Source organism: Barbatula barbatula (genome assembly GCF_947034865.1).
Source record: "Barbatula barbatula genome assembly, chromosome: 3".
In the NCBI taxonomy this organism is placed as follows: Eukaryota; Metazoa; Chordata; class Actinopteri; order Cypriniformes; family Nemacheilidae; genus Barbatula; species Barbatula barbatula.
The window spans coordinates 2,844,848-2,858,628 of record NC_136764.1 but is presented as its reverse complement, the minus strand read 5'-3'; the positions used below and the strand labels follow the sequence as shown (position 1 = coordinate 2,858,628).

General features: G+C 43.8%; 2 protein-coding genes across 3 annotated transcripts in view; both read right to left on the bottom strand.

Annotated features, from left to right (window-relative positions):
* Positions 1-13,781, bottom strand: part of LOC306891677 (NLR family CARD domain-containing protein 3-like) — a 269,541-nt gene that overhangs the window by 105,089 nt on the left and 150,671 nt on the right. The window lies entirely within an intron of this gene.
* LOC306891692 (NLR family CARD domain-containing protein 3-like) overlaps positions 13,029-13,781 on the bottom strand; it is a 32,840-nt gene continuing 32,087 nt past the window's right edge. The window contains exon 12 of one of the 2 annotated variants that reach the window (XM_079452163.1): positions 13,029-13,513. In XM_079452163.1, coding sequence (XP_079308289.1) covers positions 13,477-13,513 — 37 coding nt within the window. In that variant the 3' untranslated portion in view covers positions 13,029-13,476. The remainder of the gene's footprint in view (positions 13,514-13,781) is intronic. The other variant, XM_079452164.1, reaches the window with a different exon arrangement.

The window sequence follows — 13,781 nt, the reverse complement described above, 5'->3', positions numbered from 1 at the left end:
AAAACTGGCCAATTGTCGCAAGACATGCACAGTATGCAAATACTGACGAATCTAGACAGTATAAATAAAGTGCATGAGACGACAATACCTCAGAAACTACGATAGAACGCTTGACCAGAGATAAGCAGCGAACACGGCGTTCTCCGCAATGTCTCGTTCCCGCTTCTCAGGGAACCGAGGTTACGAAAGTAACCGAGACGTTCCCTTTCGAGAGCGGTCACTTCGACATTGCGGAGACCGCATATGGAACGGTAGTACAATCCCGCCGTGAGAGCTAGCAAAAACAGCCCGATAACTGGGATAACACGTACACAGTATGCGGAGCAGACAAACCAACCATTCGCGAGGTTGCCCCAAGCGTTAACCGCTGATTGGCTGAAACCGGCCTATGAGCTGCTAGATCACTGAGCACGCCAATGAACTGCTAGATTGGTCTTTTGTCGAATTTGCATATCCAAACCCAACGAATGCAGCGGGCTGCGCTGAACAGGGCAGACACCACAGCAGTAGAACCAGCACGGAAACCCGGGCGATATAATAACGAACATAAGTACACCAAGCACAGTGTAAACAGCAATGCGGCAACAACTGTGTAGCACAATACATTTACAAGGTAGAAGATAAGCTTAATCAGCACTCACCGAGAGGACTTGAGAAGCCAACGAGGACACATCCAATCTGTAGAACCTGGCGAAAGTATTCTGAGAAGACCAGCCAGCTGCACAGCATATGTCCTGAATAGATGTGCCCCTAGACCAGGCCCACGAAGAGGCGATAGCCCTAGTCGAATGAGCTCTGATACCGAAGGGGCAGTTCTGACCCTGGCTTTCGTACGCCAAGGTAATAGCGTCCACTACCCAGTGAGAGAGCCTCTGTTTTGAGACAGCCCGGCCTTAAGTACCCCCACCAAAACAAATAAAGAGCTGCTCCGACTGCCGAAACCCGGCCGTGCGATCTATGTAAGCCCGCAATACCCTTACCGGGCATACCGCTCTCTGAGCGTCAGCATCCTGTGAGTCTGACGACTCGGAAGACAAGGCGGGCAAGGAAATGACCTGAGCTCTAAAAGGGGTAGACATGGACTTTGGCACATAACCCGATTTTGGCCGGAGAGTGACGCTGCAGTCGCCTGGCCCAAAACGAATGAAATCAGCGCCGACTGAGAGCGCTTGCAAATCCCCTATGCGCTTAGCCGAAGCAAGGGCGAGAAGGAGAACGGTTTTTAGAGTGAGCTCTCTTACCGAAGCCGCGTCCAAAGGCTCAAAGGGGGGAGAAGAGAGAGCCTTCAACACCAGTGTTAAGTCCCAAGGTGGCACCGAAGGGGTTCGCGGGGGGAAAAGTCTCCTCGCTCCTCTGAGGAATCTGACCACCAGCATGTGCCTACCAATCGATTGCCCATCAACCGGGGAACGAAACGAGGCGATGGCCGCTACGTAAACCTTCAGCGTTGACGGGAGGCCGCCGCTGTCCAGCCTGTGCTGCAGGAAAGACAAAATATCAGACACGGGGCAAGACGCCGGGTCGATATTGTTGCTGCTGCACCATTTAGCAAACACCCCCCATTTTAGAGCGTATAAACGTCTGGTAGACGGCGCGCGAGACTCCGAAATAGTATCCAGCACACGCTGAGGGAGTGCAGTTAGAATCCCCGAAGCGGCCAGGCATGAAGGTTCCACAACTCCGGGCTGGGGTGCCAAATCGTGCCGTTCACTTGGGACAACAGGTCTCTCCTGAGGGGAATCCGCCACGGCGGTGCCGTCAACAACTCCCTCAGGTCCGGGAACCATGGTTGATTCGGCCAGAACGGAGCGACGAGAATCACCGACGCCGTCTCCTCTCTGACTTTGCACAGCACTAGGGGTAAAATCTTCACCGGAGGAAACGCGTAAAGCCGAACGGCCGGCCAACGCCCCGTCAGCGCGTCGCTCCCCATAGGGGAGTGGATCAGCGAGAAATACAACGGGCAGTGTGCGTTCTCGCTTGTCGCGAATAGATCCACCTCCGCTTTCCCGAAGCGTTCCCAAATTAACAGGACTGTGTCGGGATGAAGCCTCCATTCCCCGTGCTGAAGACCCTCCCTCGAAAGCATGTCCGCTCCGCGGTTCAGATGACCGGGGATATGCGCTGCTCTGATAGAGAGTATATGCCGATCCGCCCACAGTAGGAGACCCGCCGCCTGTTTGAAAAGAGCTCCGGAACGGATCCCTCCCTGGCGATTTATGTACGAAACCACGGACATGTTGTCGGTGCGAATCAGAACATGTTTCTGCTCCAGCCTCGACTGGAAAGTATGAAGAGCTAGAGACACCGCCTTTAGTTCCAAGCGATTTATGTGCCATTTCCTCAGAGACTGTGACCAAAGGCCGGATGCCGGCATGCCCTCGCACACCGCGCCCCATCCCGAGGACGATGCATCCGTCGTAACGACTGTGCGTCTCGTCACCAGCCCCAGGGGAACTCCCCGACTGAACATGCTCGGGTCGCGCCATGGACTCAGGGCGTCGAGGCAGCGGCGTGTAACCGGGACTCGCGCCTGGCCCGAGGACCATGCTCTCCATGGAACCCGAGCCTTCAGCCAGAACTGAAGCGGTCGCATGTGCAGAAGACCTAGGTGGCAGACCGCCGACGCCGATGCCATGAGACCCAAAAGCCTCTGGAACTCCCTCAGGGGAACAGACCGGCCCAGCCTGAGCGAATGTAGAGCTGAAGAGATGGACTCCGTCCTCTCTAGGGAGAGACGAGCGCGCATCTCCACTGAGTCGAAACATACCCCCAGATACGTTATAGACTGACTCGGCGTGAGTTTGCTCTTCTGCATGTTCACGCGCAGCCCCAGGGATGCCAAGTGACCAAGCAGCATCTGCGTGTGACCGATTAGCGCCTTCCGAGAGTGGGCTAAAATCAGCCAATCGTCCAGATAATTGAGAATGCGCATTCCGCTCGCTCTGAGAGGGGAAAGCGCCGCGTCCACGCACTTCGAGAATGTGCGCGGAGCTAATGCCAGCCCGAATGGGAGGACGGCAAATTGGTACGCTGAATCCTCGAATGCGAATCGCAGGAACCTTCGGTGGCGCTTGTTTATCTGAACATGGAAGTACGCATCCTTCAGATCTACGGAAACAAACCAGTCCCCGGGACGCACTTGTGCCAGGATCTGTTTTAGAGTTGTCATTCTGAACGCTCGCTTGTGAAGCGCTCGGTTGACGGGTCTCAAGTCCAGAATCGGACGCAGACCACCATCTCTCTTGGGCACTACAAAATACCGGCTGTAAAACCCGCTTTCCAGCTCGTTCGGCGGGACACGCTCGATCGCTCTCTTCGCGAGCAGGCTGCGGATTTCCTGCCTTAGCACAGGTGCGTTTTGCGCTGACGTAAGCGACGGGACCACACCGCTGAAGCGGGGAGGTCTGCGCCTGAACTGCAGGGAGTACCCGTGTTCTATCACGTTTAGCAGCCAAAGAGAGATGCCTGGGATGGCTTTCCACGCGTCCAGAAACAGACATAACGGCCGAATCTGATCGGGGGTTACCGTCATCGGACCGTTTAGGGTAGCGCGCTGGCCCAGCGAGGCTAAATGCACTGGCGGGAAAATATCTCGCGCGTGAGACTCCAGCGGTCCCTCGTCCACGGGAGCGTCCGTGGACGAGGGAATGCTGGTTATAGTTGTGACTAGCTGCGGCTTCGCGCTGCACCGTGGCAGGGCAAGGGACGCAGCATTGTGTGTGTGAGGGGGAAAAAGCTCCTTCTGTGAACAGGTATGTGTTTTTATTGCATTCACACAAACAACACTTACAACATTGCAATAATCGCCCGCAACCGCGGGGGAAAACTGTTGCAAACAGCGGCGCTTTGGGTCCGCCGGCACGCTCACAGACTCTCTCCTCCTCTTCCCAGGTCCGTCAGGACGACGGCTTGGCAGCCGATGACGCTCCGCCGTCGTGGCGTGGACCCCTCTTCGGCCCGTACCTCTTCTTTGCTGGGCCCGCCCATTGTTTAGGACGGACGTCCGGTTCGCGACCTCGACTAGCCGGTGCGGGAGCCGCGTGCTGTTTGGCGGGTCTCTGCGAGGAGTGAGGCGCGGATGAAGAGCGGGCTCTCGGAGACGGTTGGTAAGAGCGTCGAGGCAGCACGTGACTCATGGCCTTGGCGCGCTTTTGCGCCTCACCAAAACGCTCTACTACCGACTCCACGACGTCACCAAAGAGGCCGGAGGGAGTGATCGGCGCGTTGAGCAGGGACTTACGATCGGCGTCCTTTAGATCCGCCAGCGTAAGCCACAGATGACGGTGGAGGACGACCATAAACCCCATAGATCTGCCGATAGCCTGGGCGGTGCGTTTCGTAGCCATCAGCGCGAAGTCGGTCGCTGCCCTCAGATCCCGTGTAGCGTCCGTCTCCAGGCTGCCGCTATCCAGCGACTGAAGGATCTTTGCCTGGAACACCTGCAGCACCGCCATAGTGTGCAAGGCGGAGGCGGCCTCGCCAGCGGACGCGTATGCCTTACCAGCGAGATGGGCGGTAAACCTGCACGGCTTCGAGGGCAGGCCTGGGTCCGAGCCCAGCGAGGTGGCGGAAGGGCACAAATGAGCGGCGAGGGTCTCCTCGACGGGTGGCATGCGCACGTAACCGTGGGCCTCGGCCCCGACCACGTGGGCAAACATGGCCGGCGTAGCAGCGTGGACGCGCGCCGACTGAGGTGCTGACCACGTCTTCACCACGTGCTCGTGGACATCTGGGAAGAACGGCGAACTCCTTTTCGACGTGGCCTGGCGGCGACTCGCCTGAAAGTACCAGGAGTCGAGCTTACTCTTCGCCGGCATCTCAGGTGGATCCCAGGTGATGTCGAGCTCGCTTACAGCTTTTTCGAGAACCCTGACGAACTCCTCGTGGAGGTCCGGGGTGCTCTCCGGATCGGGACGATCACGCTCCGATCCTGCCCAGTCCTTGTCCGAAGCTGATATGGACATGGAGTCATCGTCCTCCTCGACGCCGAAGGAAACGGCGTCCGCGATGGAAGGCGGAGGACGAAGGACCTCGTCGACGAAGAGGACTGGGGAATGAGGTGACGGCAGAGGACGGGGGCCCGGAGCCGGGTCGTCGCCGCCACCTCGTGGAGTGGGTGGACTCACCAGCGGCTCGTTGGCGGCGGTGAGCCTCGACCCTAAGAGTCCACGAGCAATGTTCCTGCGAGTCCTCAAAACACGCACCGGCAGGTCAGCACAGTGCGCGAAATCGGACTCGCAGAGTGCATCCTCCGCATGGGCAAGGCCCAGGCAGGCAATGCAGTGCTCGTGAGTATCCTGCGGGCCAATGGGGCCCGCGCAGAGACGACAGAAAGAAGCCATCGGATGCGGTGAAGAAGTATCCAGTTGCGTCTTCAACGATGGCAGCGTGAAAAAGAAGATTCTGAGGTATTGTCGTCTCATGCACTTTATTTATACTGTCTAGATTCGTCAGTATTTGCATACTGTGCATGTCTTGCGACAATTGGCCAGTTTTTTAACTGGCGTTATCCTATAGGACTTCAGGAAAAGTGAAAAAGAGGAGGAGTTTCATATGCGGTCTCCGCAATGTCGAAGTGACCGCTCTCGAAAGGGAACCCCGCGTGTGCTGAAGACGGTAGTAGCGAGTGGGGAGACAGCTGAGCGCAGCGTCGGCAATCCTCTCGCATTCGGTCCAAAAATATGACTAACCAGCACACACACGTCTCACTGAACGTCTCACTCCGCGTCTTAACTTTTTTTAAATTCTGCTATTTATTGCATTGAATTCAAGACGCAGACGAGACGTTGACGTGACGTAGACGTCACGTAAATCACGTGTAGCAGTGAAGCGTCCAGTAATATGGCGCTCGGATTGTTTCGTTTATTTCCTTACCTATGGCGTTCCATTCGGTCCAAAAATATGACTAACCAGCACACACACGTCTCACTGAACGTCTCACTCCGCGTCTAAACTTTTTTTAAATTCTGCTATTTATTGCATTGAATTCAAGACGCAGACGAGACGTTGACGTGACGTAGACGTCACGTAAATCACGTGTAGCAGTAGGGATGGGCGGATCGATCCTAAAGTATCGATACTTTCGATTGTATCAAAAAGATCGATTCTCAATTAGAAGTATCGATCCTATCTGTTTTTTGGGGGGATTTTGTGATACTTTAATAACAGTAGTACGCCGTATATTATTGAAATATTTACTTAAATAGGAACTGCAATGGGAACTACTTCTTCCGTTGTATCTCCGCTTGTCAAGACAGTGTTCTGTTCGCTCACTCTGTTTAAGGCAAGCAAGCACGTGTGACGCGAAGTTAAAGAGTGCGTGGCTACGGTCATCTTGACTGAAAGAAAAAGAAGCATAACCTGGAGATCATAATCATAATCTAACCCTTACCCTAACCCTAAACAGGATGAAGAGGAATGTCAACATTTACTTGTTTCATCTCAAAAACTTATTAAGGGTAGAAAAAAGTTTGTGTGACATGAATTTGTTATATAGCCTACAGTGTTATCTTTGTTTATTTAATTAATAATGTTCAGTATTTTTTAATAAATGTAAAAAAATGTCCATTGCAGTGTATTTAATATGAATGATGATGGCTATAAAATAACTATATAAAATCACTCACATAAAAACATTTCATTCTAGTATCGGTATCGATATCGACATCGACGATACTTGTCTTGAAAGTACTTGGTATCGGATCGGAAAGAAAATAATTGGTATTGCCCATCCCTATGTAGCAGTGAAGCGTCCAGTTAGGTATGGAAGGCCAATAGTATGGCGCTCGCTTTGTGTCATTTGCGAACGTGACTAGCACGCATGACAGATAACACACGTGTAAGCGTGCGTGTACGTCTCCATTTGTTTTATATGGAGACGTCCACGCAAATATCACGTCACGTATACTATGGAAGGCCAAAAGGGTCAAAAACGCGCGAATTTTAACACGTTAAGTACGTGTACTTTACGTGTACTTTACGCGTACTTTACGCGTGAAAAATTAACGTGTACTTTACGTATATTTAACACGTACTCAACGTGTTAAATACACGTCAAGTACACGTAGAATACACGTAAACAACACGTGATTCAGACGCCGGTTTCCAGTTTAAACGGGTCAATAGGCTTGTTTGAGATGAACAAAATCTGCGCAGAACCGATCACCGGTGATCACCGCGAGCTGCATGCCGGTTAGAAAAGTGTCCGAGTTACGTCCGCCTTGCTCTGACCTCATGCTGACGTGTGCCAAAAAACTCTCGCGACAGCGAGGCGGCTGTGTCGGATTGAGCAGTCGAGCGCAGTTGCTCTCCACCGACTGCGCTACTCAAAAGCATGATGGGAAACGACTGACTGACGACACAGCTTCGTGCTCATTGGCTGAGAATGTCAGCTGATATTTTTTTCCCCTTAATTCTAAGAAGTCCATTACATATAGCCTAATACGATTTACTTTTTCTATAGTACTTAGTAATTAGGACATGTTTTATTTCTATTTTCTTGGTTTGAAGTGAAGTCCTGTTTGTTTTAATTTTCTCTTTATTGAGAGATGTGTATTCTCTTTATACATTGACATTTTTGTACAACATTATTCCATTAAATAAATTAGTCAATCCATCAATACATGCATACATCTAATGTGACTGTTTTACAATTAGGCCTCATGTTTGTGTTTTTATCCGATATCTTTATTTGGATATGTCTGATTCCATGAGTGCAATAAACAAAACCCACACATGCTCATTTCTTAATTTAGAATGTGTTGTTGTTTCATATTATTTTTTAAGAATAATTTGCAGCACACACTTTTCCTAATCATTAAACATGAATTGAAACTTACATTAAGGTGACAAACAATTGTGTAATATATTTATATGGAATATTTGTCATGTAAAAAAGGGATAGTTCACCCAAATAACTTTAATAATAATAAAAACAATTTTCTTTGGTGCTGAATTATCTGCAACTGTTTATTTTTTACTCGAAATTAATTTCATTAGATGCAAGTTGCAATACCACTCTAGATCAGATAGATTTATATCCCTACCATTTACTGAATAAGCCATTTTAAGTAATGAGCACTGTTCACCTTCGGTGATTCTCCTCATCATAACCATCTTCGTGTAAAAACAGTGGTATTTCAACTGCATCAACTTCGTCTGCGATAAAGAACGCGAACGCGATCTCTTCCATTGTTGACGTTTGCAGTCCACTATGGCAAGCCGTTTTGACATAAAATACGCCTGGCTGTACTAGTCATAATTTAGTTTTGACTAGTCAAAATTACAATTCCAGATATCTCTTCTGTAATTTTGAGTCGTCGCAATTGGAATTAGTATATCTACAATGTGATTATTACTAGTCATAACAGGCAATGAAGATATCTATAATGTTATTCTGGCTATTCATAATATACATTTGAGATATCTACAATGCTGTTTTGACTAGTCATATTCTTCCATTGACTTCCATTGAAAAATATTTTCAGATATCTACAAATGTGTTTTGACTGGTAGAAACTGCAATTAAAGATATCTATAATTCATTTTGTACTAGGCATAATTCCAATTAGAGATATCTTGAACTAATTTTTACTAGTGATAATTCAATTAGAGATATCTCTAACTGAGTTACCACCAGTAGAAATCATAATTAGAGATATCTGTAACTGGTCTTTGACTAGTCATAATCACATTTAAGATATCTTTAATGAATCATTTTTAAAGATATCCAAAACCACATTTGCAGATATCTGAAAGCAACTTATTACTAGTCTTATTTTAATTGTAGATATGTTGAATTGGATTTTTGACTCGACAAAACTAAATTAGAGATATCTTGAATTGAAATTCTTCCTAGTGATATCTCATTTAAAGATATCTGCAATTTAATTATGAATATCTCAGTCTGATTTGTAACTAGGAAGATATTTATTTGGATATATCTTCATTTAGCTTTGCGACAGGAAGAATTTCAATATAGATATCTGGAAATAACATTCTAACTAGTCAAAATTACTTCATAGATATCTAAAATGAATGCATGCAAATACACTTTTTCTAAGCCCCACCTTAAGCGTTTTTAACCAATCCTTCCTTGGAAACTGTTGTCAGCTGCCATTTTGTCAAATAATTATATAATAAAGGTCTTACATTTTGTGTCATTCAAACTGCTTCATACAAAGGTCATTTTAAAAGAATGAAAATAAAAACTTAGCATAAGGTATGCAGAGGTATTATTAAAATATCGTAATGTTGGAGATTTGTGCTGTGGATTAAATAGTGTTTGCCTTTATTCCAAATGAACATATTTAAGATAAACATCTGTATAGGCATCATGTCTGGTGCAAGAATTTGATTCATTTGTAAATATTTAATTGCACTGGACTCATCACTGAACACAACAGAAGATCACCATCATTGATCTCTTACTATAATATAATACAATACTCCCACCTTGTGTGTAACTACCTAAAGACACAACTTAACCTGCATTAACAATACATACTGTATGCATAACGAAACATACTTATAAATGCCATTAATGAATGTTAAACTATGATTCACTTGTAATCTTGTTCAAAAAAAGTTATATATTTTGTATATATACAAAATAAATTACAACAAAACAAGCAGTTTGCTGATCTTTGTATTTATTGAACATTACACATTGTTTGGTCCGCTTTGTCACATGACTGCAATAAAAATCTCAGCGCTATGCAGACATGCATGTTGGACATCTTTTACCACATGAATGCATCCAAATATTAGTTAATAATCACGTGAGAAGCCTACTTCATTCGGTTCTTTTCTCTCCTTGACAAGTTACAAACGCTGTCTACTGTTGTTAGCCGTTAGCACTAGGTATAAGGAGGGGTAACCCTTATTTTAGTTAGATGGAAGGGTCTTTAATACATCCAACTGGAGAAAGCGAAACAGCTAACAAACCCATTGACATCCGTTTAAAAAACTAGCCTGTTGTCTCCTTTGCTGTGTTCCGATGAAGCTAAGGTGATAGCATTAGCCGTTGCGCTTTTGGCTTTGGCTCTGGTGTAGGGGAGGAGTTGAGCAAATTAAGTTTCACGTCACACAACAGCAGATTCGACTAGGAGCAGGCACGATTCAGATATCTTAAAATATAATTGAGACTAGTCGAAACTGAATTAGAGATATCTTTAAATACTTTGCGTATTTGTGACGCGATAATTTTAGATATCTATGAGGTCATTACAGATATCTAAAATAGAGTTTTGACTAGTCAAAACATATTTACAGATATCTCGAATCATATTTCTTACTAGCGCAATTATAATTGCAGATATCTCTAATTATCAATTTGACTAGTGAAATTATAATTATGACTTGTCGAAATACAATTAAAACTATCTAAAATATATTTTATGGATAGTCAAACCATAGGTTTATATGTCAAAACGGCTTGCCATAAGCCGGACACTTCCTGAATTTTGCTGTGTTGTGGACTGCAAACGTCAACAATGGAAGAGATCGCGTTCGCGTTCTTTATCGCAGACGAAGTTGATGCAGTTGAAATACCACTGTTTTTACACGAAGATGGTTATGATGAGGAGAATCACCGAAGGTGAACAGTGCTCATTACTTAAAATGGCTTATTCAGTAAATGGTAGGGATATAAATCTATCTGATCTAGAGTGGTATTGCAACTTGCATCTAATGAAATTAATGTCGAGTAAAAAATAAACAGTTGCAGATAATTCAGCACCAAAGAAAATTGTTTTTATTATTATTAAAGTTATTTGGGTGAACTATCCCTTTTTTACATGACAAATATTCCATATAAATATATTACACAATTGTTTGTCACCTTAATGTAAGTTTCAATTCATGTTTAATGATTAGGAAAAGTGTGTGCTGCAAATTATTCTTAAAAAATAATATGAAACAACAACACATTCTAAATTAAGAAATGAGCATGTGTGGGTTTTGTTTATTGCACTCATGGAATCAGACATATCCAAATAAAGATATCGGATAAAAACACAAACATGAGGCCTAATTGTAAAACAGTCACATTAGATGTATGCATGTATTGATGGATTGACTAATTTATTTAATGGAATAATGTTGTACAAAAATGTCAATGTATAAAGAGAATACACATCTCTCAATAAAGAGAAAATTAAAACAAACAGGACTTCACTTCAAACCAAGAAAATAGAAATAAAACATGTCCTAATTACTAAGTACTATAGAGAAAGTAAATCGTATTAGGCTATATGTAATGGACTTCTTAGAATTAAGGGGAAAAAAATATCAGCTGACATTCTCAGCCAATGAGCTTGAAGCTGTGTCGTCAGTCAGTCGTTTCCCATCATGCTTTTGAGTAGCGCAGTCGGTGGAGAGCAACTGCGCTCGACTGCTCAATCCGACACAGCCGCCTCGCTGTCGCGAGAGTTTTTTGGCACACGTCAGCATGAGGTCAGAGCAAGGCGGACGTAACTCGGACACTTTTCTAACCGGCATGCAGCTCGCGGTGATCACCGGTGATCGGTTCTGCGCAGATTTTGTTCATCTCAAACAAGCCTATTTATGCCTAAATGGCCTTCCATAGTTATCTGTCATGCGTGCTAGTCACGTTCGCAAATGACACAAAGCGAGCGCCATATATTTGTGCGTCCTCGTTTCCTTTCCTCGTGTCTTAGCTCCACCTCTTCAGGATGCGAGAGAAGGAAGCAAGGAAAAGACGCAAGGACGGAGGAATCGAAGCAAGTTTTTTTTTTTTTTTTTTTTTTTTGTGTTGTCTGCTTTCCACTGGCCAGATTTATTTTATTGCAGCAAACTGAACAGTGAACATAATAATTAAATGCAAATTAATATCAATTATATCAATCTTATACGAAAAAATACAAATAAGAAAAATACAATATAGGAAAAGGATATTTGCAATAATAAACGTTTAAAAAGTAGGCCATAGACCACACATTTTAATTCAAAGGATATATTTAAGGCTTTGCAATATATGACAGTTGTTATTTTGCTTTGTTATTTCTTCTATCGGTTAATTCACAGACAAGATATGTGTCCGAAATCGCTCACTCGTTCACTATTCTCTTTTTAGCATACACTTGCACGAAGGAAGGAATCGAAGCAAGTGAAATGATATATGCAAGTCTTTAAAAATGTTGAAAGGTCCGATAGCACAAAAAATATATGATACCCTGAAATACTTCCCAACTTAGGTTGATAGCTGAACAACAACGGAATTCTCCCCTTATGTCATGTTGTAATTTTATTTTATTTTTTTATTTTTATATATTTTAATTTTTAATTTTTTTTTTTATAAATCATCTTTGTGTTTGTTTTTCTTAGACTGCATATATAATTCCTGTTTGTATTAAGAGCTGCTCCCTCAGGCTATGTCTTTTCTGTATTATGTAGAAACGGATGTTATGCAGCCATGTTTGTTTGTAAATCTTGATAATTTCAATAAAAAAAAAAAAGAAATGATATATGCTCGCTCTTTAGCGTCACTTCAAAGCGTCGTCAACTACTGATGACTGTACACCGCTGGATTTAGCTTGCACATCGGGATTCTTGAACATAAGATATAATTATTTATATTGTAACCGTTTCAACCTCCACAAAATACCACATTTGTTCTTATTATTTTTGGCAGTTATTATTAATGAATTATTGTTGTTGTGATTTCACATACATTGTGTCTTGTACATGTAAACAATAATGATAATGATTATAATAATAATAATAATAATTAATAAACAGTGGCAATTTATAATAACTTTATGCTTAATACTCACATTTATTTGTGTTTGAATGTTCTGCCATGGTTAGCACTTGGAGCAGATGTGAAGTGGGAGGAGAATTTATACTTGCGTCACGTTTAGGCAATAAAAAACTTGGGAGAGACTCTTGGGATGTCTGTATATAGATATATAGATCATTCCACACCACCAATAACATGTTTTTTTGTTATGCGTGTGCATTGTTAGTATTCATATTTATATTATTGATCAATTCTTTGCTCATTATATGTTAACAATTATTTACAGTTTTATTTCAGGAAAGTTTCTGCATCACTGAATCTCTGAGCTTATTAAATCAGTTCATGTTAAAGACAGAACACATGACAGACATATGATGTGTAACTGTGTGCTCATGTTGACCATAGTCTGAACCATTTGAGAAAGAAATGACCAATAAAACATATGAAGTTTGATCACATTCTTTGTTCTAGTTGCTTCAGAATATTTCACATTGATGTCCATTATAGGTGTTTGGTGTTTATCTCTCCAGGTGTGAAACACTTCAATATTCATCATCACTTACACTCCCTCACATGTGGAAAAAGTCATTATATTGTTTTGGAAATAATGATAAATAAGACACTTTTTAGCGCTTCACAGCCGTCAGCGGTGATGTCACAGTCTTCAGAGAGAAAAAGACTCAGATGATCTTTACTGAATGAAGGGAATCCTTTCACTCTTCATGTGATTGTTTCAGTTGAGGCTCAATACTGTAAAACATTGAGGAGAAACATCAGATATGATATTAATATTCACTCATCTCAGTCATTATCAACATCATGGCAGAATGACTTTATACTTACAAATCATATTAAATTAACCTGAGAGAGAGAACACAATACAAGAAGTGCAGCCACACCAACATTAACACAAGTGTGAGTACAAAACATTTCTGTCACTTGTTCACTGTAAATAAATCAACTTAAAAATGTCTCACAACAAATAGATATTTTTGTATATTTTGAATAAAACTAGTCC